A 26,943-nucleotide genomic window follows, 5' to 3' on the forward strand; every position below is an offset into this window, starting at 1 on the left:
CCCCACACAGGGGTGGGTGTTGGTGTGTGTCTGTCTGTCTGCCCGTCTCTGTCTGCCCGTCTCTCTGTCTGCCTGCCCGTCTCTGTCTGCCTGTCTCTCTGTCTGCCTGCCCGTCTCCCTGCCCTCCTCTCTGTCTGCCTGCTTGCGTCTATGTATATATTTCTCCATATTATACAGAGCCCCCGCCCCCCGGACAGAGGAAGCTGTAGAAGCTGGGAGGGGGAGAGCAGCCCTTCCCCCAATCACATCATGATTTCCTTATTCTAATTTGCACGAAGAGGGCTATCGCAGGATGGCAGCAGTCCCCACTCCACCTGGGTGATGCCTTCCCATCACACGTTATTCCCAGAAGATTTTCAGATCTAACTTGCTTCTTTTCACCTCTTTCATGAACTGGTCATAATGGCGGCGGTGAATGTCCCAACAGTGTCTCAGGTCCAGGGAGGCCAGCTGGTTGTCTGCAGCCATCAGCAGGCCAACGGCAGCGCTGGAGACTCTGCTCCGGGCCAGGCACACCTCCGCCAGGTGCACCAGCGAGGCAGGCTGCTCCAGAACACTCTGGAAGACCTTGTCCAGAGACACTGGGATGTTGATGAGGGAGAGTTTGTCCAGCACCGGCGAGCCCCTCAGCACGGAGATCAGGGCCGCTCTCACGAGGAGCCGCCAGCTGCGAGGCAAGGGAGAGGGAGTCACAGAGGAATCGATAATCCTTAGACTGAAGTCTTTTAAATGGAGAAACCTCCAGTTTTTGGGAAACAAATGATCTTCATCCTGCCCACGGTCACCATCTTCACCATCACTGTCTTCGTTTACTGGGGCCCGGTCAGCCTTCTGCAGAGGCAGATGAAGTTGTGCCTGGAAAACCCGGAGATTGGGGCAGAATCCCAGGATGTTGCCCAGGGAGGCTCCCGGATGGTAGTGGAAGTTCTGAAGGGAGAGAAGCTGGAGCCGAGGGCCCAGGCAGGAGAGAACCGGCATCACCTCACTCAGCGGCCTCCCGCAAAACCCCGAGCATTCCACCGTCAGGTGGGTCAGCTTCTCCCAGGAAATAAGGTGCGACAAGTCACTCAGTCTATCGTCACGGGCAACCGTGGCTTCTGCAACCTCTCCGCAGGTGGACGTTACGATGGAGAGATCCTGTCCCGAGGCGATATCCAACCGCCTCAGACCGAGGGCTGTCTGCGAGGCTCCATCTCCTGACATCAGTCCGGACCGCGCTACCTCAGCCAGAGAGGGGAAGCCACTGGTCTGGAGAAACTGTTGGCCAGTTCCAAAGTGCTGCCCATGAATCAGAGTTAATGCTTCCATGAGGAACGTGTGAGTGACGTACTCTAACCTGGGAAGAGCCAGCAGTAGAAACGCCGTGACCGCCACGTGCTGCGTACTGTCGCTCGGAGAGAGTGTCACCTCCTCAGCCAGAAGCTTCCGCAGCTGGAGAGTGTTGAATGCAGCGCGAGACTGATCGTACACCAGGTGCAGCAGCCCCAGGGGCGTCACCTCCTTACACTGCGACACGTCCAGCTCCCTCAGCTCTCTGCAGGTACATCCAATGGCCGACAGCACCTGGCTGTTGCACTGGGTGCTGGACACAGTCAACTTGCGAAGGCGTGGGAGACATTCAATGAGGTCAACCAAAATAGAGGACTGTATTCTGCTGCATCCATGCAAGTCAAGAGCGGTTAGAACCTGAGGGATACAGACAAATGCACAGAGACATGTTCATTCATTAAAGAGGGGACTCGCACCAGTGGCAGAGTACTACCACTGCTCCCCCCCGCCCCCACTTTCCCTACCCCCTCCTGCACCCCCCTCCCGCACCCCCCTCCCCACTCCCGCACCCCCCTCCCCACACCCGCACCCCCCTCCCCACTCCCGCACCCCCCTCCCCACTCCCGCACACCCCTCCCCACACCCGCACCCCCCTCCCCACTCCCGCACCCCCCTCCCCACTCCCGCACCCCCCTCCCCACTCCCGCACACCCCTCCCCACACCCGCACCCACCTCCCGCACCCCCCTCCCCACTCCCGCACCCCCCTCCCCACTCCCGCACACCCCTCCCCACTCCCGCACACCCCTCCCCACACCCGCACCCCCCTCCCCACACCCGCACCCCCCTCCCCACTCCCGCACCCCCCTCCCCACTCCCGCACACCCCTCCCCCCCCGCCCCCCCCCCCACGATTGTCACTCCCCACCCCCCCCCCACAGAACACTGGAGACCAGCATCTGAGGTCCTACGAGAGAACGAGCCAGGGAATGGGGCAGGGAAAAAGAGGGAACACAGACAGCCAGGGTGCGGTTTGGGACCTACATGGTGTCTCAGATCACACACACACACACCATCAGTCAACAGAGGCAATAAGCTTCAGGTTATAAATGAACAACTTGATGAAGGTATATAATGTAGTCACTATAATGGAGACATCTCTTAGGATTGAATCATAGAAAGTTACAGCACAGGAGGCCGCCATTCCGGCCCATCGTGTCCGCGCCGGCCAACAAAGAGCTATCCAGCCTCATCCCACTTTCCAGCACTTGGTCCGTAGCCCTGCAGGTTACGGCACGTCAAGTGAATATCCAAGTACTTTTTAAATGTGGTTAGGGTTCCTGCCTCTACCACCCTTTCAGGCAGTGAGTTCCAGACCCCCACAACCCTCTGGGTGAAGAAATTTCCCCTCAAATCCCCTCTAAACCTTCCCCCAATTACTTTAAATCTGTGCCCCCTGGTTGTTGACCCCTCTGCTAAGGGAAATAGGTCCTTTCTATCCACTTTATCTATGCCCCTCATAATTTTATACACCTCAATAAGGTCTCCCCTCAGCCTCCTCTGTTTCAAGGAAAACAAACCCAGCCTATCCAGTCTTTCCTCATAGCTAAGATTCTCCAATCCAGGCAACATCCTTGTAAATCTCCTCTGTACCCTCTCTAGTGCAATCACATCTTTCCTGTAATGTGGTGACCAGAACTGCACGCAGTACTCTAGCTGCGGCCTAACTAGTGTTTTATACAGTTCATAAGAACATAAGAAATAGGAGCAGGAGTCAGCCATTCGGCCCTTCGAGCCTGCTCCACCATTCAATGAGATCATGGCTGATCTTCTGCCTCAACTCCATTCACCGGCCCTATCGACATACCCCTTGATGTCCTTACTAGTCAGAAATCTATCGACTTCTGTTTTGAATATACCCAATGACTGAGCCTCCACAGCCCTCTGGGGTAGAGAATTCCAAAGATTCACCACCCTCTGTGTGAAGAAATTTCTTCTCATCTCAGTCCTGAATGGCCGACCCTTTATCCTGAGGCTGTGGCCCCTGGTTCTAGACTCCCCAGCTAAGGGAAACATTCTCCCAGCATCCACCCTATCAAGCCCTGTAATAATTTTGTATGCTTCAATGAGATCCCCTCTCATTCTTCTGAATTCAAGAGAATACAGGCCTAGTTTGCTCAATCTCTTCTCGTACGACAGTCCCACCATCCCAGGAATCATTTCTGTGAACCTTCGTTGCACTCCCTCTATGGCAAGTATATCCTTCCTTCGGTAAGGAGACCAAAATTGTACACAGTACTCCAGGTGTTTTCTCACCAAGGCCCTATATAATTGGAGTAAGACTTCTTTGCTCCTGTACTCAAATCCTCTTGTAATGAAGGCCAGCATACCATTTGCCTTCCTAATGGCTTGCTGCACCTGCACATTCACTTTCAGTGACTCATGTACAAGGACACCCAGGGTCCTTTGAGCATCTGCATTCCCCAATCTTTCACCATTTAGGAAATACTCTGCCTTTCTGTTTGCTCTACCAAAGTGGATAACTTCACATTTATCCACATTATATTCCATCTGCCATGTTCTCGCCCACTCAGAGCCTGTCGAGATCCCCTTGAAGCCTCTTCACATCCTCTTCACAACTGACACTGCCACCTAGCTTTGTATCATCAGCAAATTTGGAAATGTTACACTTAGTCCCCTCATCCAAATCATTGATATAGATTGTGAATAGCTGGGCCCAAGCACCGATCCTTGTGGTAACCCACTAGTCACAGCCTGCCATCCTGAAAAAGACCTGTTTATCTCTACCAATTGTTTTCTGTCTGCTAACCAATTCTCAATGCATGCTAGTATATTACCCCCAATTCCATGTGCCCTAATTTTGTTCACCAACCTCTTGTGTGGGACCTTATCGAAGGCCTTCTGAAAATCCAGATACACCACATCTACCGGTTCCCCTTTCAAGCATAACCGCCCTGCTCTTGTATTCTATGTCTCGGCTAATAAAGGCAAGTATTCCGTACGCCTTCTTAACTACCTTATCTACTTGGCCTGCTACCTTTAGGGATCTGTGGACCTGCACTCCAAGGTCCCTTTATTCCTCTACACTTCTCCGTGTCCTACCATTTATTGTGTATTCCCTTGCCTTGTTAGCCCTCCCCAAATGCATTACCTCACACTTCTCTGGATTGAATTCCATTTGCCACTGTTCTGCCCACCTGGCCAGTTCATTGATATCTTCCTAGTCTACAGCTTTCTTCTTCATTATCAACCACACGGCCAATTTTAGTATCATCTGCAAACTTCTTAATCATATACCCCCTATATTCAAGTCTAAAACATTGAAATATACCACAAAAAGCAAGGGACCGAGTACTGAGCCCTTCCAGTCACAAAAACACCCTTCGACCATTACCCTTTCTTTAATTTGGATCCAACTTGCCACTTTGCCCTGGATCCCATGGGCTTTCACTTTCGTGACCAGTCTGCCATGTGGAGCCTTATCAAAAGCCTTGCTAAAATCCATATACACTACATCAAACGCACTACCCTCATCGACCCTCCTTGTTACCTCCTCAAAAAATTCAATCAAGTTAGTCAGACAAGACCTTCCCTTAACAAATCCATGCTGACTGTCCTTGATTAATCCGTGTCTTTCTAAATGAAGATTTATCCTGTCCCTCAGAACTTTTTCCAATAATTTTCCCACCACCGAGGTTAGGCTGATTGGCCTGTAATTACTCGGTCTATCCCTTTCTCCCTTTTTAAACAAGGGTACAATGTTAGCAGTCCTCTGGCACCACACCTGTAGACAGAGAGGATTGGAAAATGATGGTCAGAGCCTCTGCTATTTCCTCTTTTGCTTCTCTTAACAGCCTGGGATACATTTCATCCGGGCCTGGGGATTTATCCACTTTTAAAGCTGCTGAACCCCTTAATACTTCCTCTCTCACTATGTTCATTTCATCTAATATATCACACTCCTTCTCCCTGATGGCAATGTCTGCTTCGCCCCTCTCCTTTGTGAAAACAGACGCAAGTATTCATTAAGAACCCTACCCACGTCTCCCGCCGCCACACACAGGTTACCCTCATGGTCTCGAATAGGCCCGACTCTTTCCTTAGTTTTCCTCTTGCTCTTTATAAAACATCTTTGCGTTTTCCTTGATTTTACTTCCAAAATGTTTTCATGCTCTCTCTTTGCTTTCCTAATTTCCTTTTAAATTTCACCCCTGCACTTCCTGTACTCCTCTAGGGTTACATAGAAACATAGAAGATAGGAGCAGGTGTAGGCCATTCGGCCCCTCGAGCCTGCTCCGCCATTCAATGCGATCATGGCTGATCATCCAAATTCAGTACCCTGTCCCTGCTTTCTCCCCATATCCCTTGGTCCCTTTAGCCTTAAGAAATATATCCAACTCCTTCTGAATATATTTAATGAATTGGGCCTCTACTGCCTTCTGTGGTAGAGAATTCCACAGGTTCACCACTCTCCGGGTGAAGAAATTCCTCCTCATTTCTGTCCTAAATGGCTTACCCCTTATCCTTAGTCTGTGACTCCTGGTTCTGGACTCCCCGCCATCGGGAACATCCTTCCTGCATCTAGTCTGTCCAGTCCTGTCAGAATTTTATAAGTTTCAATGAGATCCCCTCTCATTCCTCTAAACTCCAGCGAGTACAAGCCCAATCGACCCAATCTCTCCTCATACGTCATTCCTGCCATTCCAGGTATCAGCCTGGTGAATCTTCACTGCACTCCTTCCATGGCAAGAACATCCTTCCTCAGATAAGGCGACCAAAACTGCACAAAATACTCAAGATGTGGTCTCACCAAGGCCCTGTATAACTGCAGCAAGACATCCTTGCTCCTGTACTCAAACCCTCTCGCTACGAAGGCCAACATACCATTTGCCTTCTTAACTGCCTGCTGCACCTGCATGCTTACCTTCAGCGACTGGTGCACAAGGACACCCAGGTCTCGCTGCACTTCCCCTTCTCCCAATCTATTGCCATTCAGATAATAATCTGCCTTCCTGTTTTTGACACCAAAGTGGATAACCTCACATTTATCCACGTTATATTGCATTTTCCATGCTTCTGCCCAATCACCCAACCTGTCCAAATCATACTGGAGTTTCTCGGCATCCTCCTCACAGTACACACGCCCACCCAGCTTTGTGTCGTCTGCAAACTTGGAGATAATACATCTAGTTCCCTTGACTAGATCATTAATATATATTGTGAATAGCTGGGGTCCAAGGACCGATCCCTGCGGTACCCCACTAGTCACTGCCTGCCACTTTGAAAAAGACCCATTTATTCCAACTCTTTGCTTTCTGTCTGCCAACCAGTTCTCTATCCAAGTCAATACCTTGTCCCCAATCCCATGTGCCTTAACTTTACACGCTAATCTCTTACGCGGGACCTTATCGAAAGCCTTCTGAAAGTCCAAATACACCACAGCCGCTGGTTCTCCCTTTTCTATTTTACCAGTTACATCCTCAAAAAATTCCAGTAGATTAGTCAAGCACGATTTACCTTTTGTAAATCCATGTTGACTTTGTCCGATCCTATCACTGTTTTCCAAGTGCTCTGCTATTACATCTTTCATAATGGACTCTAGCATTTTCCCCACAACCGATGTCAGGCTTACCGGTCTGTAATTCCCTGTTTTCTCTCTACCACCTTTTTTGAATAGTGGGGTAACATTAGCTACCCTCCAATCCATGGGTACTGTTCCAGATTCCATCGAATGTTGGAAGATGATCAGCAATGCATCTACTATTTCTAGGGCCACTTCCTTAAGTACCCTAGGATGTAAATTATCAGGCCCTGGGGATATATCGGCCTTCAATCCCATCAATTTCCCGAACACCATTTCCCTACAAATACTGATTTCTTTCAGTTCCTCCCTTTCATCAGACTCTATGTTCCCCGACATTTCCGGGAGGTTATTTGTGTCCTCCTTTGTGAAGACAGAACCAAAATATGTGTTTAATTGGTCAGCCATTTCTTTGTTCCCCATTATAAATTCCCCTGATTCTGACTGCAAGTGACCTATGCTTGACTTCACCAATCTTTTTCTCTTCACATAGCTATAAAAGCTTTTACAGTCAGTTTCTGCAGTTTTGAGCCTTCGGTATCTGTCATAAGCCTCCCTTTTTTTCTTTAATGTTCCCTGTATGTCCCTTGCCATCCAGGGGGCTCTGCCCCTGCCCCTGCCTCAGCTCATCTGCTGCTGAAACCCTCATCCATGCCTTTGTTACCTCTAAAATTGACTATTCCAACGCACTCCTGGCCGGCCTCCCACCTTCCACCCTCCATAAACTTAAGCACATCCAAAACTCTGCTGCCCGTGTCCTCGCTCGCTCCAAGTCCCGTTCACTCATCACCCTGTGCTCGCTGACCTACATTGGCTCCCAGTTAAGCAACACCTCATCCTTGTTTTCAAATCCATCCACGGCCTCGCCCCTCCCTATCTCTGTAACCTCCTCCAGCCCTACAACCCTCAGAGATCGCTGCGCTCCTCTAATTCTGGCCTCATGCGCATCCACGATTTTAATAGTTCAACCATTGGCGGCCGTGCCTTCAGCTGCCGAGGCCCGAAGCTCTGGAATTGCCTCCTTAAACCTCGCTACCTCTCTTTCCTCTTTTAAAACGCTCCGTAAAACCGACCTCTTTGACCAAGCTTTTGGTCACCTGTCCTAACATCTCATGTGGCTCGCTGTCAAATTTTGTTTGATAACGCTCCTGTGAACGTTTTACTATGTTAAAGGTGCTATATAAATGCAAGTAATTGTGTTGTTGCGGGAGGGGAGCCAGCACAGGCAGGAGGGGCAGAATGGCCTCGTTCTGTGTTGTATGATTCTAGTTCAGAAAGATATGCAAAAACAAAGGATTTAGACGATTCCAATATAGATTGGATTAAAGGTAAAGCACGTGGTCAAACAGGGAAAAGCTTTTCAGAATGGATCCAGGACTGTTTCCTACATCAGTGTGATTCTGGTCCAACAAGGAAAGGGGCATTTTTTTAAAATTCATTTTTATGGGATCAGGGCGTCGCTGGCAAGGCCAGCATTTATTGCCCATCCCTAATTGCCCTTGAGAAGGTGCTGGTGAGCCACATTCTTGAACCGCTGCAGTCCGTGTGGTGAAGGTGCTCCCACAGTGCTGTTAGGGAGGGAGTTCCAGGATTTTGACCCAGCGACGATGAAGGAACGGCCGATATATTTCTAAGTCAGGATGGTGCGTGACTTGGAGGGGAACTTGGAGGTGGTGGTGTTCCCATGCGCCTGCTGCCCTTGTCCTTCTAGGTGGTAGAGGTCGCGGGTTTGGGAGGTGCTGCCGAAGAAGCCTTGGCGAGTTGCTGCAGTGCATCTTGTAGATAGTACACACTGCAGCCACGGTACACTGGTGGTGGAGGGAGTGAATGTTTAAGGTGGTGGATGGGGTGCCAATCAAGCAGGCTGCTTTGTCCTGGATGGTGTCGAGCTTCTTGAGTGTTGTTGGAGCTGCACTCATCCAGGCATGTGGAGATTATTCCACCACACTCCTGACTTGTGCCTTGTAGATTGTGGAAAGGCTTTGGGGAGTCAGGAGGTGAGACACTCGCTGCAGAATACCCAGCCTCTGACCTGCTGGAGTTAATTCTGGGAAATGAAGTGGGGCAAATAACTGAGGAGACTGGGAGAATAATTGGGAAATAGATTCAATGTAAGCACAGAGAGGGACAAAGAGTCAAAGATAAGGGAGCAGGACTGGAAAAAGGCAAAGTTCACTGAGATGAAAGGGTTCTGGTCCATATGTACTGGGCAGAAAACTGAACAAACAGGTCGATGGATCAGCAGTAGGAAATTGAGATGGATAGAATAGAAAATAAATATATATTGAAACAAGATGAAAAGGGGGGCTGCATCAAAGGAATGTTCTGTGGATAAATAGATTAATACTCAACAAACTTAAAACAGAACGATATAGAATCATAGAATGGTTACAGCACAGATGGAGGCTATTCGGCCCATTGAGCCTGTGCCGGCTTTCTGTAAGAGCACTTCAGCTAGTCCCACTCCCCCGCCCTTTCCCCGGAGCCCTGCAAATGTTTTTCCTTCAGGTACTTATCCAATTCCCTTTTGAAAGCCACGATTGAATCTGCCTCCACCACCCTTTCAGGCAGTGAATTCCAGATCACAACCACGCGCTGCGTAAAAAAGTTTTTCCTCAGGTCGCCTTTGGTTCTTTTGCCAATCACCTTAAATCTGTGTCCACTGGTTCTCGACCCTTCCACCAATGGGAACAGTTTCTCTCTCTAATCTGTCTAGACCCCTCATGATTTTGATCACCTCTATCAAATCTCCTCTCAATCTTCCCTGCTCTAAGGAGAACAACCCCAGTTTCTCCAGCCTATCAACGTAACTGAAGTCCCTCATCCCTGGAATCATTCTTGTAAATCTTTTCTGCACCCTCTCTAAGGCCTTCACATCCTTCCTAAAGTGCGGTGCCCAGAATCGGACACAATACTCCAGTTGAGGCTAAGCCAGTGTTTTATAAAGGTTCATCATTACTTCCTTGCTTTTGGACTCTATGGGCTGGATTTTCCCATTGGAGGCGGGTTTCAGTTTGGGTGGGTACCAAACCCGCCGTCACTGTCAGGTGGGAAAAAGTTTGGATTTTCCCCTAATTGGCCAGTTACTTTCAGAGGTGTGGGTTGCCCTGGGCCAATTGGTCTTTTGGGACTGAAACTCGCCTCTGCTGACGTCACTTATCCAGCTTCATTTAAGGGCTGCTTGCTGCCTTGGCTCATTCCACTGGTTTTTGGTCGATGCTGCACCACCTCCAAACTTTTATCTCATTGAAGAATGGCCAGCTCCAAGGCAAGGGCCTCCCCGAGGTTCTCGGATGAGGTGCTGGGTATCCTGGTTGAGGGGGCGAGAGCTAGCAGGGAGGTGCTCTTATCCTCATCTGGGAGGAAGAGGCCTCCCAAAGAAACCAAGGCTGTGTGGGTCCAGCTAGCAAGGGATATAACCTCCAGATCTGTGTGCAGATTGGGTGATTGTTTCTGTTTATTGATGAAATGCCATCCCGGTGTGACTATATTAAAATGAGGTGATGGCAAACTGTTGGCGGGATGGCATCTCCACATTGCGGGCTCCGCGACACTTGCGTGGTCAGGTTGGTGGTCAGAGTGAAAGGAGGCCAGAGAGTCATGTCCATTGTCTATCATGTGTTAAGAAGGAGCCAAGCACATGTGCCGCAATGGGCAACCTATGCAAATCTGGCCAGGATTAGTGCAGCCCTTGCACGGTGGCATAGTGGTTAGCACTGTTGCCTCACAGCGCCAGGGACCCGGGTTCGAATCCGTCCTCGGGTGACTGTCTGTGTGGAGTTTGCACATTCTCCCCGTGTTTGCGTGGGTTTCCTCCGGGTGCTCCGGTTTCCTCCCACAGTCCAAAGATGTGCGGGTTAGGTTGATTGGCTATGATAAATTGACCCTTAGTGTTAGGGGGATTAAATAAGTGGGGTTATGTGTTGGTGTACGGGTTACGGGGATCGGGTGGGATATGTTGGTGCAGGCTCGATGGGCCGAAATGGCCTCTATCTGCACTGTGGGGTTTCTGTGATTCTGTGATCACGGGCAGCCATGTGCGCGCGTGCTGCCGCTGCTGCTGGTCGATGCGTCACCGCTCGGTCCTGCTCCTCCTCCTCCTCCTCATCTGGGGAGGCTATGTACTGAGCCACTTGCTCCTCAGGAAGCTGCAAGCCACGACGCTGTGCCATGTTGTGCAGTGCACAGCAGACCACGACCATTCTGGAGACCCTGGCTGCTGAGTACTGCAGGGCTCCGCCTGATCTGTCAAAGCATCGGAATCGCATCTGCAGCAAGCCGATGGTTTGCTCGATGATGGACCTGGTCGAAATGTGGCTGGCGTTGTAGCGCTCTTCAGCCTCGTTAGCTGGCCTCTTGATTGTTGTCATTAGCCACTTCTTCAGGGGGTAGCCCTTGTCACCAAGGAGTCATCCGTTAAGTTGGTTTGGCAGATTGAAGAGCGAAGGCACACTAGACTGCCGCAGGATGAATGAGTCATGGCAATTGCTCCAGTAATTGGCACAAACATGCAAAATCTCGTTCTTGTGGTTACACACCAGCTGTATGTTGAGAGAGTGGAAGCCCTTGCGGTTGACAAAAATAGCTGGGTTGTGATGGGGTGTCCTAAGGGCCACATGTGTGCAGTCTATGACGCCCTGTACCATTGGCAAGCCTGCCATATTTGCAAAGCCAACCGAATGCACGGTTACACTTGCTTGATCCCTTGAGAAGTGGATGTAATTGTGCACCTTTGCGAAAAGGGAATCGGTAACCTGTGTGATGCAACAGTGGGCAGCTGACTGGGAGATGCTGCTGATGATCCCTGGAAGGAGCCCGAGGCAAAAAAGTTGAGGGCGATGGTGACTTTGACAGCCACTGGTAAGGGGTGTCCACCCGCTCCTCTGGGCTCCAGGTTTGGGTGCAGCAGTGCGCAGATGTCTCCGACAACCTCTCGCGAAACTCTCAGCCTCCTTTGGCACTGCTGCTCACTCATGTTGAGGTAGCTCATCCTCTGTCTGTAAACCCTGAGAGGGGGTTATCTCCTGCAGTGACGTGCCTCGATGCGCTGGCGCCTTCTGCCCTGTGCACCATGAGGTGGGTGAGCAGGAGGTTGGTGCTCCTGCTGTGCCTGGTTCTGCTGCTGCCGGGGCTGCTCCTCATCTGAATCTGAGGTCCAAGGTGAAAGGAAATAAATGGTTCCCATGCTGCTGGCAGATACCTCCGTTGGGGAAGCACTCAGTCCAAGCGGGGAGAGGGTTTTCCAAGGAGGTCCCACAGTTGAGAGATAGAAGCTGCAGCGCCTCCGACTTCGGTAGGCCTGCTAAAAGTGCTGAAAGTCCTTTGGAACAGAAGTTCTGCCACCTGCAACTGCTCCCTGATGAAAGTTCCGTTTTAATGGTGGAGCTGCAGCTGTGAGGAGCCCACCCACTTGTCAACCCGCCAGGATTAGTTGGCGTGGTTTAGGAGGGTCGTGCAACACGCTGAAAATGTGGTAAAATAACAAAGGCCTGTCAAAATAGGATTACAGAGGCCCTTAACGACTATTTAAGGGTCTTAACTACCTCTCTGGACTGATGGAGGCAGGACCGCATCGCACCCATCAAACTCACCTCTGGCAAAATTGCGCGGAGGCGGGTTCTGAATCCGCCCTCACTTTTTTTGCAATTTTGCCAACTGTCCCGCCTCCGAACGCGCCTCCTCGGGGCTGGGAAAATCGCCCCCTATGCCTTTATTTATGAAGCCCAGTATCCCGTATGCTTTTTTAACCACTTTCTTAATCTGCCCTGCCACCTTCAACGATTTGTGCACATATACCCCCAGGTCTCTCTGTTCATGCACCCCCTTTAGGATTGTACCCTTTAGTTTATATTGCCTCTCCTCGTTCTTCCTACCAAAATGTATCACTTCGCACTTTTTTGCATTAAATTTCATCACCAGCCTGCCTGTGTCTTCTTGATGTCTATCAGTATCCTCCTTTATCAAACGCCTTTTGGAATTCCATATACACATCAACCGCTTTGCCCTCATCAACCCTCTCTGTTACCTCATATCCGGGTGGGTATCGCTCCCCCTGGTATAAGAAGAACGGTAGCCAGCAAGAAAGAGCGACTCCGTCAAACATCAGATGAGAGACACCCTCTGCATTGTCATACACCTACACCCAGCCGCCTAAAGTCAAGAAAGAGCTTCATGAACAGTGTTGTTCCATTACAATCACCCTCATCTGAAGCCTGCATCGCCTTGTGGAAAGACCGGCTCGCCAGTCTTGAACAACCCCCAGCGATGGAAGTTTTACTTGATGAAAGCCTTCCCCCAAGAGCTAATTGCAACTGGGCAACCTGGAAGTGCCTTAACAGACTTAGGACCGGTGTAGGTTGCTCAAAGGTGTCACTAAGCAAATGGGGATATTCAACGAGCCCGACAACTTGTGAATGTGGAACATAGGCATAGACTATGCAACATCTCCTGCAATGCCCATCGTTAGAGGAACCCTGCACTGTTGCAGATCTTGCCGAATTCAACAAGGCGCAAAAATGTGTCCAGTTCTGGCTGGGCTATGTATAGACTGTCCGTGGACACGATAAGAAAAAGACCTCATCAAAAAACTCGATCAAGTTAGTTAAACACGATTTGCCTTTAACAAATCCGTGCTGGCTTTCCTTAATCCACATTTGTCCCACTGACTGTTAAATTTGTCCCTGATGATCTTATCATTTCCAAAAGCTTCCCCACGACTGAGCGAGTCAGCAGAGCGTGCTGTGAGTTTGGGTAAGTGTGAGAGTTCTTTAATTGTTATTTCTCTTTAAATCATTCTTGATAAGATTACTTAAGCAGTTTAAGTAAAGGGGAAAAGTTAAATATTTGGGATTCTGTTGGTTTAAGAAGAGTAAAACAAGGTTACACTGCAGTAGGAGTAAATTGGCACAGCAGGCAGTGGAAACCAGTTTTCTAACCAATCAGCAGGGGTGACTCATTTGGCTGTAAACAAACAAACAGTATAAAAAGACCAGTCCTAGTGCGAGCAAGCACTGAGTGCGAGTCAGCAGAGCGTGCTGTGAGTTTGGGTAAGTGTGGGTTAGGGTAAGTGGGGTGTTAGGTGCTCTTTTCAAACTTTAACTCTGTGGGCTGTAGTTAATAAGGCCTTTCTGGTGCAGAGTGACTGTTGGTAAACCATTTAACTGGTGTAATTAGAGGGATTGATTTAATTTAAATCCAATTAATTAAAGGGGATACTAGCATGTAAAATCGGGCAGAGGGTGTCCATAACTACCAATAGTTTTTTTAAATTAATTACATAGAATGGAGCAGGTGATGTGTTACTGTTGTGAGATGTGGGAGCCGGTGGACCCCATTGAGGCTCACGGTGATTACGTCTGTGGCAAGTGTCTGCTGCTACAGGAACTCCAGCTCCGTGTTGATGAGCTGGAGTCTGAGCTTCAGACACTGCGACACATCAGGGAGGGGGAGAAGTACCTGGACTCTGTGTTTCAGGAGGTGGTCACACCTATGAAGTTAATTAATTCAGATGTAGCCCATGGTCAGGGACAGGGCGGTGTGACTACGAGTGAGGCAGGTACGGGGATCCAGGAGGTAGTGTTGGAGGAGCCGCAGCCCTTGCTCTTGTCCAACAGGTTCGAGGTTCTTACTCCCTGTGGGGACGGGAGCAGGGACTGCAGGGAGGATGAGCAACCTGGCCACAGCACCGTGGAACAGGGGGCCATTCAAGAGGGGGGAGTAAATAGAAATGTTGTAGTGGTAGGGGATAGTATTATTAGGGGGATAGATAGAGTCCTCTGCAGCCGAGAGCGAGAGTCCCGAAGGCTGTGTTGCCTGCCCGGTGCCAGGGTTAAGGACATCTCCTCTGGGCTGCAAAGAAACTTGCAGTGGGAGGGGGTGGATCCAGTTGTCGTGGTCCATGTTGGTTCAAACGACGTAGATAGGACTAGGAAGCCGGTTCTGTTAAAGGAGTATGAGCAGCTAGGGGTCAAATTAAAAAACAGAACCTCAAGGGTAATAATCTCTGGATTATTACCTGAGCCACGAGCGAATTTGGCTACGACAAATAAAATTAGAGAGTTAAATGCGTGGCTCAAAGACTGGTGTGGGAGGAATGGGTTTTGCTTCCTGGGACACTGGCACCAGTACTGGGACAGGAGGGAGCTGTTCCGTTGGGATGGGCTTCACTTGGCCAGTGCTGGGACTAGAGTCCTGGCAGATCATATAACTAGGGCTGTAGAGAGGGCTTTAAACTAACTAGTGGGGGGGGAGGTTCCTAGAGAGCAAATAATAAAAATGACAACAGAGAAGGTCATAGACTTAGGTAGCAGTGGGGAAATTAAAAACCAGAGCGTGTCAGGAAGGGGCAGAAGGTATGGAGTAAAAGGTAAAGTAATAAAAAGGGCAAAAGCAGGAACTAAGTGCCACAAAACATATTTGAAGGTTCTCTATCTGAATGCACGTAGCATTCGTAACAAAATAGACGAGTTAATGGCACAAATAACTACATATGGGTAAGATCTTGTGGCCATTACAGAAACATGGCTGCAGGGTGACAATGCCTGGGAATTAAACATACCAGGTTATTTAACGATCAGGAAGGACAGGCAGGAAGGAAGGGGAGGTGGGGTGGCTATGTTAATAAAGGAAGGAATCACTGTAATACAGAGGAATGACATTGGGTCAAAAGATCAGGATAATGAAACAGTTTGGGTGGAGATAAGGAATAATAAGGGGAAAAAAACACTAGTGGGCGTAGTCTATAGGCCTCCGAACAGTTGCAACTCTGTTGGACGGAGTATCAATCAGGAAATAGTTGAGGCTTGTAATAAGGGAACATCTATAATTATGGGGGATTTTAACTATCATATTAATTGGACAAATCAAACTGGGCAGGGCTGCCTTGAGGATGAGTTCATTGAGTGTATTAGGCATGGGTTTCTTGAGCAGTATGTAACTGAACCGACCAGGGGGCAAGCAACCTTAGATCTTGTCCTGTGTAACGAGACAGGATTAATTAAAAATGTCCTAGTAAAGGATCCCCTTGGAATGAGTGACCATAACATGGTTGAATTCCATATTCAATTAGAGGGTGAGAAGGTTGGATCTCAAACAAGCGTGCTAAGCTTGAATAAAGGAGACTATGAAGGTATGAGAGCGGAATTGAGTAGAGTGGATTGGGAAAATAGATTAAAGGGTAAGATGGTACATGATCAGTGGTGTACATTTAAGGAGTTATTTTACAACTTCCAAAAAATATATATTCCACTAAGAAAAGGGTGTAAAAGAAAAGACAGCCATCCGTGGCTAAGTAAAGAAATTAAGGATAGTATTCGACTAAAAACAAGGGTATATAAGGTAGCCAAATCTAGTGGGAGGATAGAGGATTGGGAAAACTTTAAAAGACAGCAAAAAATAACAAAAAGATTGATTAAGAAAGGGAAGATAGATTATGAAAGTAAATTAGCAAAAAATATAAAAACAGATAGTAAGAGTTTTTATAGTTATATAAAAAGAAAAAGGGTGGCTAAAGTAAATGTTGGTCCCTTAGAGGATGAGACTGGGAAATTAATGGTGGGAAATATGGAGATGGCAAAAACACTGAATGAATATTTTGTATCAGTCTTTACAGTAGAGGACACTAAGAATATCCCAACACTGGACAAACAGGGGGCAATAGGGGGGGGGAGGAACTAAACATGATCAAAATCACTAAGGAAGTGGTACTCGGTAAAATAATGGGACTCAAGGCGGATAAATCACCTGGACCTGATGGCTTACATCCTAGGGTCTTGAGGGAAGAGGCGGTAGGGATTGTGGATGCACTGGTAATAATTTTCCAAAACTCCCTGGACTCAGCAAAGGTCCCGACAGACTGGAAAACTGCTAATGTAACACCCTTATTTAAAAAGGGCAGTAGACAGAAGGCTGGAAACTATAGACCGGTTAGCCTAACATCTGTGGTAGGTAAAATTTTGGAGTCCATTATTAAGGAGACAGTAACAGGACATTTGGATAATCATAATTTAATAGGACAAAGTCAGCATGGTTTTATGAAGGGGAAGTCATGTTTGACAAATTTGCTGGAGTTCTTTGAGGAAGTAACATATAGGGTGGATAAAGGGGAACCAGTGGGCGTAGTGTATTTAGACTTCCAAAAGGCATTTGACAAGGTGCCACACAAAAGATTATTGCTTAAGATAAAAAATCACGGGATTGGGGGTAATATTCTGGCATGGATAGAGGATTGGCTATCTAACAGAAAGCAGAGAGTTGGGATAAATGGTTCATTCTCAGACTGGCAATCAGTAACTAGTGGTGTTCCGCAGGGGTCAGTGCTGGGTCCCCAACTCTTTACAATCTATAGTAACGATTTGGAGGAGGGGACCGAGTGTAACATATCAAAGTTTGCAGATGATACTTAGATGGGACGGAAAGTAGTGAGTGAGGAGGACATAAAAAACCTGCAAGGGGACATAGACAGGCTGAGTAAGTGGGCAGAGATTTGGCAGATGGAATACAATACTGGAAAGTGTGAGGTTATGCACTCTGGCAGGAAAAATCATAGAGCAAGTTATTACTTAATGGCAAGAAACTGGAAAGTACTGTAGTACAAAGGGATCTGGGGGTCCTGGTGCACGAAACTCAAAAAGTTAATATGCAGGTGCAGGAAGTGATCAAGAAGGCCAATGGAATGTTGGCTTTTATTGCTCGGGGGATAGAATATAAAAACAGGGAGGTATTGCTGCAGTTATACAAGGTATTGGTGAGACCGCACCTGGAATACTGCATACAGTTTTGGTGTCCATACTTAAGAAAAGACATACTTGCTCTCGAGTCAGTACAAAGAAGGTTCACTCGGTTAATCCCGGGGATGAGGGGGTGGTCATATGAGGAGAGGTTGAGTAGATTGGGACTCTACTCATTGGAGTTCAGAAGAATGAGGGGCGATCTTATTGAAACATATAAGATTGTGAAGGGGCTTGATCGGGTGGATGCGGTGAGGATGTTCCCAATGATGGGTGAAACTAGAACTAGGGGGCATAATCTTAAAATAAGGGGCTGCTCTTTCAAAACTGAGATGAGGAGAAACTTCTTCACTCAGAGGGTGGTAGGTTTGTGGAATTTGCTTCCCCAGAAAGCTGTGGAAGCTACATCATTAAATAAATTTAAAACAGAAATAGATAGTTTCCTAGAAGTAAAGGGAATTAAGGGTTACGGGGAGCGGGCAGGAATTTGGACATGAGTCTAGGTTCGGAATGGTCATGGCCCTGTGGGTAGTGGAGTGGGCCCAGGGGCCGTGTAGCCTGGTTCTGCTCCTACTTCTTGTGTTCTAATTCTGTGTTAGATTTCAGGAGATGGTTTTATTCCTGTTCCTGGCTGGGGTGGAGATCGCCTTTACAGAAGGTAAGTACTGTAGAAAATATAGGGACAGAGTGATCTCCTGGAAGAGTTTCGATCGTCTAGATGGGTCGGAGAGGAATTTCCCAGATTTTTTCTCCCAAATTGGCCATTGGGTTTTTTATCTGGTTTTTCGCCTCTCCCGGGAGATCACATGGGTTCGGGTGGATGGAGAGTGATAAAAGATTTGAGGTTAGGATCAGATCAGCCATGATCTTATTGAATGGCGGAGCAGGCTCGAGGGGCCGATTGGCCTACTCCTGCTCCTATCTTCTATGTTTCTATTACCATCGCCGAATCCCCCACTATCAACATCCTGGGGGTCACCATTGACCAGAAACTTAACTGGACCAGCCACATAAATACTGTGGCAACAAGAGCAGGTCAGAGGCTGGGTATTCTGCAGCGAGTCTCTCACCCCCTGACTCCCCAAAGCCTTTCCACCATCTACAAGGCACAAGTCAGGAGTGTGATGGAATACTCTCCACTTGCCTGGATGAGTGCAGCTCCAACAACACTCAAGAAGCTCGACACCATCCAGGACAAAGCAGCCCGTTTGATTGGCACCCCATCCACCACCTTAAACATTCACTCCCTCCACCACCGGCGTACCGTGGCTGCAGTGTGTACCATCTACAAGATGCACTGCAGCAACTCGCCAAGGCTTCTTCAGCAGCACCTCCCAAACCCGCGACCTCTTCCACCTAGAAGGACAAGGGCAGCAGGCGCATGGGATCACCACCACCTCCAAGTTCCCCTCCAAATCACACACCATCCTGACTTAGAAGTATATCGCTGATCCTTCATCGTCGCTGGGTCAAAATCCTGGAACTCCCTCCCTAACAGCACTGTGGGAGTACCTTCACCACACGGACTGCAGCGGTTCAAGAAGGCGGCTCACCACCACCTTGTTAAAGGCAACTAGGGATGGGCAATAAATGCTGGCCTTGCCAGCGACGCCCAGATCCCATAAGCGAATTTTTAAAAAAGCATTCGATAAGGTGCCACACAAGAGGTTATTACACAAAATTAGGACTCATGGTTTTAGGGTACTGTAATATGTTTGCATGGATTGAAGATTGGTTAACAGACAGAAAGCAGAGGGTAGGGATAAACGGATCTTTTTCAGGTTGGCAGGCTGTAACTAGTGGGGTGCCGCAAGGATCAGTGTTGGGGCCTCAGCTATTTACAATCTATATTAATGACCTAGATGAAGGGACCGAGTGTAATGTATCCAGGTTTGCTGACAATACAAAGCTAGGTGGGACAGTAACTGTGAGGAGAACACAAAGAGCCTGCAAAGGGATATAGATAGAGTGAGTGAGTGGGCAGTAAGGGGGCAGATGGAGTATAATGTAGGGAAATGTGAGGTTATTCACTTTGGTAGGAAGAATAGAAAAACAGACTTTGGTAGGAAGAATAGAAAAACAGAATATTTTTTAATTGGTGAGAAACTTTCAAATGTTGGTGTTCAGAGAGATTTAGGTCCTCGTACAGGAAACACAGAGAGTTAGCATGCAGGTACAGCAAGCAATTAGGAAGGCAAATGGCATGTCGGCCTTTATTGCAAGGGGGTTGGAGTATAAGAGTAAGGAAGTCTTGCTGCAATTGTACAGGGCCTTGGTGAGACCACACCTGGAGTACTGGGCACAGTTCTGGTCTCCTTATGAGGAAGGATATACTTGCCTTGGAGGCGGTGCAGCGAAGGTTCATTAGATTGATTCCTGGGATGAGAGGCTGTCCTATGAGGAGAGATTGTGTAGAATGGGCCGTTACTCTCTGGAGTTTAGAAGAATGAGAGGTGATCTCATTGAAACATACAAGATTCTGAGGGGGATTGACAGGGTAGATGCTGGGAGGTTGTTTCCCCTGGCTGGAGAGTCTAGAACTAGGGGGCAGAGTCTCAGGATAAGGAGTCGGCCATTTTAGACTGAGATGAGGAGGAATTTCTTCACTCAGAGGATTGAGAATCTTTGGAATTCTCTGCCCCAGAGGGCTGTGAATGCTGAGTCTTTGATTATATTCAAGGCTGAGATCGAGAGATCTTTGGACTCTAGGGGAATCCAGGGATATGGAGATCGGGTGGGAAAGTAGAGTTGAGGTCGAAGATCAGCCATGATCTTATTAAATGGCGGAGCAGGCTCGAGGGGCTGAATGGCCTAATCCTGCACCTAATTCTTATGAAAAAGGCATTTAATTGTGGAGGATGAAGGTGGGGTGGAGATATTAATAAAGTATTATGTGTCAGTTTTTAAAAACTGCGGTGGAAGTGAGAGAGAGTTACAGACTGAATCTAATCGAGGGAATGGGGCAGTTTATAGATACACACACTGACAGATAACCGGGAGAGAGTTACAGGCTGAATCTAACCGAGAGGATGAGGCGGTTCATAGATACACACACTGACAGATACCCGGGAGAGAGTTACAGGCTGAATCTAACCGAGAGGGTGGGGTAGTTCATCTGAAGCAGACACTGACCATCACGGAATTTGTGTTACCTGGCAGCGGGTGTGGATGATCTGGCCAATGGCATTACTGACCAGCCCAGAACAGCTCCTCAGATTCAGCTCCACCAGGTGTGGCACCAGGAGCAGGTGCAGGAAGGCACGGTTCAGACGATGAGTCTCTCCCAACAACTGCAGCACATCCTGAACCAGACTGGACGCTGCATGGTTAAGAAAGAAAAATATCAGACAAACAGATCAGGCACCTACAGGGTACAAACAGACAGACAACGGCTCTGGGGGGAGACACAGGGATGGACAGGGTCTCAGGGGCGGACACGGGCTCCGGGGGGGGGGACAAACCCCTCGATTAGATTCCAGCCTGTAACTCACTCCCGGGTATCCGTTATTCTATATATAAACCCCCCGAACCTCTCGATTAGATTCCAGCCTATAACTCACTCCCGGGTATCTGTTATTCTATATATAAACCCCCAGTACCCCTCGATTAGATTCCAGCCTATAACTCACTCCCGGGTATCTGTTATTCTATATATAAACCCCCCCCCCGAACCCCTCGATTAGATTCCAGCCTGTAACTCACTCCCGGGTATCCGTTATTCTATATATAAACCCCCCGAACCCCTCGATTAGATTCCAGCCTATAACTCACTCCCGGGTATCTGTTATTCTATATATAAACCCCCAGTACCTCTCGATTAGATTCCAGCCTATAACTCACTCCCGGGTATCTGTTATTCTATATATAAACCCCCCCCCCGAACCCCTCGATTAGATTCCAGCCTGTAACTCACTCCCGGGTATCCGTTATTCTATATATAAAGCCCCCAAACCCCTCGATTATATTCTAGCCTGCAACTCACTCCCAGGTATCTGCTATTCTGTATATAAACCCCCCAAACCCCTCGATTAGATTCCAGCCTGTAACTCACTCCCGGGTATTTGTTATTCTATATATAAAACCCCGAACCCCTCGATTAGATTCCAGCCTGTAACTCACTCCCGGGTATCTGTTATTCTATATATAAACCCCCCGAACCCCTCGATTAGATTCCAGCCTGTAACTCAGTCCCGATTCTTGTATATTTTTAATAGAAGTCGTTCTTTGGGCACTCCTGGTTGGGTTCTAGATTGTAAAAGGTTTAGGGACAGGGGATCGGTGGGATTGATAGAGCAGTGGGAAGAAGGTTACTGCGCTAGAGGTACTCTTACCAAGCTCATTGAACGGCCCCATGATGTACAGGAAGTGGTACTCAGTCAGGTAGTTGTCTGTGTAATCCTTGGCCCACACTTCCTTCATGTTAGCCGCCACATTACTCAGGCATAACTGCTTTAGGGTCCGCACTCTCTGCCTCCTCGGCATCCTCAGGGATTACACCTGTTCCAAATTGCTGGGATCCTGGGGAGAGTGATGGGGTTGGAGAGGGTGGGTGTGAGAGGGGTGGGGCACAAATGCGGGGTGGGGAGGGAAAAACACGAACAACATCAAGAATCACACATCAACATCTTAATCTAAAACAAAAGCAAGATACTGCGGATGCTGGAAGTCAAATAAAAACAGAAAATGCTGAAAATACTCAGCAGGTCAGGCAGCGTCTGAGGAGAGAGAAACAGAGTTAATGTTTCAGGTCATCGGACCTGTTCATGACATCGTAATGATTAAGTTCCAATCGGCAGATTCCTTGGAAACAGAAATTCTACCGTTTATACATTCAACACACTCTCCAACTCTCCTGATCAGCAGAGGCAGGAGCGGGAGGCACTGGATCAGTGCGGCTCCCAAACAGAAGATTGAGGAGTGTGAGAGAGGCACTAGAATAGTGCGGATCCTGCTCGGGACAGTCGGGAGTGAGAGAGGTACGGGAATAGTGTGGCCGTCAAGCAGTAGAGCTGTTCCTGTACCCGTCTCACTCCCGACTCTGTATCCGGATCAGGATCCGCACTATTCCATAACCTCGCTCACTCCCGACTGTCCGGATTCCAGTTCCTCTCTCTACTAGGGATTGGCAATATACGCAGCCTTGTCAACATCGCTCACAGGCCCAGAAGATATAGAAGCTTGGTCCATTTTCGGCTCAAAAGATTGTGGGTTTAAACCCCACTCCAGGACTTGAGCCCATACTCTAGAATACATCGAAACATAGGAGATAGGAGCAGGAGTAGGCCATTCGGCCCCTCGAGCCTGCTCCGCCATTCAATGCGATCATGGCTGATCACCCAAACTCAGTACCCGGTCCCTGCTTTCTCCCCATATCCCTCGATCCCTTTAGCCTTAAGAAATATATCCAACTCCTTCTTGAATATATTTAATGAATTGGCCTCTACTGCCTTCTGTGGTAGAGAATTCCACAGGTTCACCACTCTCTGGGTGAAGAAATTCCTCCTCATCTCTGTCCTAAATGGCCTATCCCTTATCCTTAGACTGTGACCCCTGGTTCTGGACTCCCCGACCATCGGGAACATCCTTCCTGCATCTAGTCTGTCCAGTCCTGTCAGAATTTTATAAGTTTCAACGAGATACCCTCTCATTCTTCTAAACTCCAGAGAGTACAAGCCTAATTGACCCAATCTCTCCTCATACGTCATTCCTGCCATCCCAGGTATCAGCCTGGTGAATCTTCGCTGAACTCCTTCCATGGCAAGAACATCCTTCCTCAGATGAGGCGACCAAAACTGCACACAATACTCAAGATGTGGTCTCACCAAGACCCTGTACAACTGCAGCAAAACACCCTTGTTCCTGTACTCAAACCCTCGCGCTTCACTGCAGCTGTCCTTGTCAGCATGTTTAATGACAATGTCAGAATTGGACCGGAGCGAGTTCAGAAGGAGGTAGGTTGGAGTGAGTGAGGGGAATTTCTCCTTATTTAAACTATCAAAACCCTTAATGATTTTGAATACCTCTATTAAATCTGCCCTTAACAATTCTCGTCTCCAAGGAGAACAATCCCACTTCTCCAGTCTCTCCATGTAACTCAAATCCCTCATCTGTGGTACCATTCTAGTAAATCTCCTCTGCACACTTTCTAAGGCCTTGTCATCCTTCCTAAAGTGCGGTGCCCAGAATTGGTTACAATACTCCAGCTGAGGCCGAACCAGTGATTTGTAACGGTTTAGCATCACTTCCTTGCTTTTGTTCTCGATACCTCTCTTTATAAAGCCCAGGATCCCGTATACCTTTTTAACAGCCTTCTCAACTTGGCCTTGCATCTGGAGCGGGATCAAACTACCCGAGAGGGGAACAATGAAAGGAAGTATGACTGCGTATCAGGAAGGCGAAGAGAACGAAAGAGGGAGATAGAAGCAATGTCCCTGGTGTGGAGCGGCAGCAAATGAACTGAAGAGTAATGTCAAGTTACAGGGGCAGGGCAGAGATTGGGATAGATACACCCTGGTGGTAAACAGAGAATAGGGAGCAGACAGGAGAGAGTCCAGACTGCAAGTCTGTGCTGGGACAAAGTTCATTTGTCGAGAAGGTGGAGCTTATTTACAATTAGCTCCAATAGTGTCCCTTTGGAGAGGGTGCAGAGGAGGTTCACCAGGATGTTACCAGGGCTGGAGCGCTTCAGCTATGAAGAGAGACTGGGCAGATTGGGTTTGTTTTCCTTGGAGCAGAGGAGGCTGAGGGGGGACATGATTGAGGTGTACAAAATTATGAGGGGCATAGATAGGATGGATACTGAGGAGCTTTTTCCCTTAGTAGAAGGGTCAATAACAAGGGGGCATAGATTCAAGGTAAAGGGCGGGAGGTTTAGAGGGGACTTGAGAAAGAACTTTTTCACCCAGAGGGTGGTTGGAGTCTGGAACTCACTGCCTGAAAGGGTTGTGGAGGCAGGAACCCTCACAACATTTAAGAAGCATTTGGATGAGCACTTGAAATGCCATAACATACAAGGCTACGGACCAAATGCTGGAATATGGGATTAGATTAGACAGGGCTTGATGGCCGGCACGGACACGATGGGCCGAATGGCCTCTATCCGTGCTGTATAACTCTATGACTCTATTCCATCGCCCCCATGCTGACCCCTGACCCAACACTGACCCCTGGCCCCACCCCCCTAACTCCTGACCCCCAGCCCAACACTAACCCCTGGCCCCACCCCCGAACTCCTGACCCCCGACCCAACACTGACCCCTGGCCCCACCCCCCTAACTCCTGACCCCCGACCCAACACTGACCCCTGGCCCCACCCCCCTAACTCCTGACCCCCGGCCCAACACTAACCCCTGGCCCCACCCCCCGAACTCCTGACCCCCGGCCCAACACTGACCCCTGGCCCCACCCCCCGAACTCCTGACCCCCGGCCCAACACTGACCCCTGGCCCCACCCCCCTAACTCCTGACCCCCGGCCCAACACTAACCCCTGGCCCCACCCCCTGAACTCCTGACCCCCGGCCCAACACTGACCCCTGGCCCCACCCCCCGAACTCCTGACCCCCGGCCCAACACTGACCCCTGGCCCCACCCCCCTAACTCCTGACCCCCGACCCAATACTGACCCCTGGCCCCACCCCCCTAACTCCTGACCCCCGGCCCAACACTAACCCCTGGCCCCACCCCCTGAACTCCTGACCCCCGGCCCAACACTGACCCCTGGCCCCACCCCCCTAACTCCTGACCCCCGACCCAACACTGACCCCTGGCCCCACCCCCCTAACTCCTGACCCCCGGCCCAACACTGACCCCTGGCCCCACCCCCGAACTCCTGACCCCCGGCCCAACACTGACCCCTGGCCCCACCCCCTAACTCCTGACCCCCGGCCCAACACTGACCCCTGGCCCCACCCCCTAACTCCTGACCCCCGACCCAACACTGACCCCTGGCCCCACCCCCCGAACTCCTGACCCCCGGCCCAACACTAACCCCTGGCCCCACCCCCCGAACCCCTGACCCAACCCCCCTATCTCCTGACCCCCGACCCAACACTGACCCCTGGCCCCACCCCCTAACTCCTGACCCCCGGCCCAACACTGACCCCTGGCCCCACCCCCTAACTCCTGACCCCCGACCCAACACTGACCCCTGGCCCAACCCCCCTATCTCCTGACCCCCGGCCCAACACTAACCCCTGGCCCCACCCCCCGAACCCCTGGCCCCACCCCCTAACTCCTGACCCCCGGCCCAACACTGACCCCGGGCCCAGGTCTTTAACTCCCCGCCTCTCCTCACCGGTTGTACCGAGAGGCCTTCACGTTACCCGGGACACGGATCCAGTCTCCGCTCCCGCCGCCCGCACTGATCGGGAAGCCGGAAGATCCCGAGCCGGAGCCCCGCCCCCCGCTAATCAGCGGCCCGAGAGAGTGAGAGAGAGAGAGGGAGAGGGGGGGAGAGAGAGAGGGAGAGGGGGGGAGAGAGAGAGCGAGAGGGAGAGGGGGGAAGAGAGAGCTCAGACACCTTTTTTGTTTTATTTTTATGCCAAACAGGAATGAACAAATTCTGCAGTTCATAATTCATAATTCAATTTTATTTGCCATATGTAACCAGTACTAGTACAAGTACAATGGAATGTTTACTCCCCGTAGGGACACGTCAGCTATTCTTACAGCGCCGTGTTCAAAAAGTCAATTCAATGGCATCCAGTGGGAGCACGATGTTCCTCAGCCGCTCCGTCTTCCTCGTTACCGCGGCCTCCTCCTCACTGTTGCCGGCTCCACGTGTGGTGGCCTGCTTCTCCCGCTCATGATCCGACCTCTGGCCGCCATGCCCGGCTCCCCTCCTCCGAGTCAGACTGCGAGCTTCCCACCGAGGAGCATGCGAACTTTGAATGTTTGCCATTACCTATCCACCGTCAACCCTTTGAGTAACATTCCCCAATCAATCCTACCCAACTCGCGCCTCATACTATTATAGTTTCCTTTATTTAAATTCAGGACCCTAGTCTCTGAGTCAACTACTTCACTCTCCATCTTAATGAAGAATTCTATCATATTATGATCGCTCCGCCCCAAGGGGCCTCGCACAACAAGATTGCTAATTAATCCTTTCTCATTACATAACACCCAGTCTAAGATGGCCTGGTCTCTAGTTGGTTCCTCGACATATTTGTCCAGGAAACCATCCCGTATACACTCCAGGAATTCCTCCTCCACAGTATTGTTACTAATTTGGTTAGCCCAATCTATATGTAGATTAAAGTCACCCATGATAACTGCTGTGCCCTTATTGCACGCGTCTCTAATTTCCCGTTTAATGCCATCCCCAACCTCCGCATTACTGTTTGGG

General features: G+C 49.4%; 1 protein-coding gene across 1 annotated transcript; it reads right to left on the reverse strand.

Annotated features, from left to right (window-relative positions):
* LOC147123858 (uncharacterized) lies at positions 1 to 26,055 on the reverse strand. Its single transcript, XM_086005075.1, has 4 exons — positions 25,891 to 26,055; positions 21,928 to 22,114; positions 20,749 to 20,915; positions 1 to 1,686 (listed from the first exon to the last, which is right to left on the reverse strand). The coding sequence occupies exons 2-4, from the start codon at positions 22,076 to 22,078 to the stop codon at positions 340 to 342; spliced, it is 1,665 nt and encodes a 554-aa protein (XP_085861201.1). The 5' UTR covers positions 22,079 to 22,114; positions 25,891 to 26,055; the 3' UTR covers positions 1 to 339.
* Between the last annotated feature and the right edge of the window lie 888 nt (positions 26,056 to 26,943).

The sequence above is a fragment of the Somniosus microcephalus genome, chromosome 2 (assembly GCF_052327205.1).
Source record: "Somniosus microcephalus isolate GS21.2 chromosome 2, FLI_Smic_1.0, whole genome shotgun sequence".
Lineage (NCBI taxonomy): Eukaryota > Metazoa > Chordata > Chondrichthyes > Squaliformes > Somniosidae > Somniosus > Somniosus microcephalus.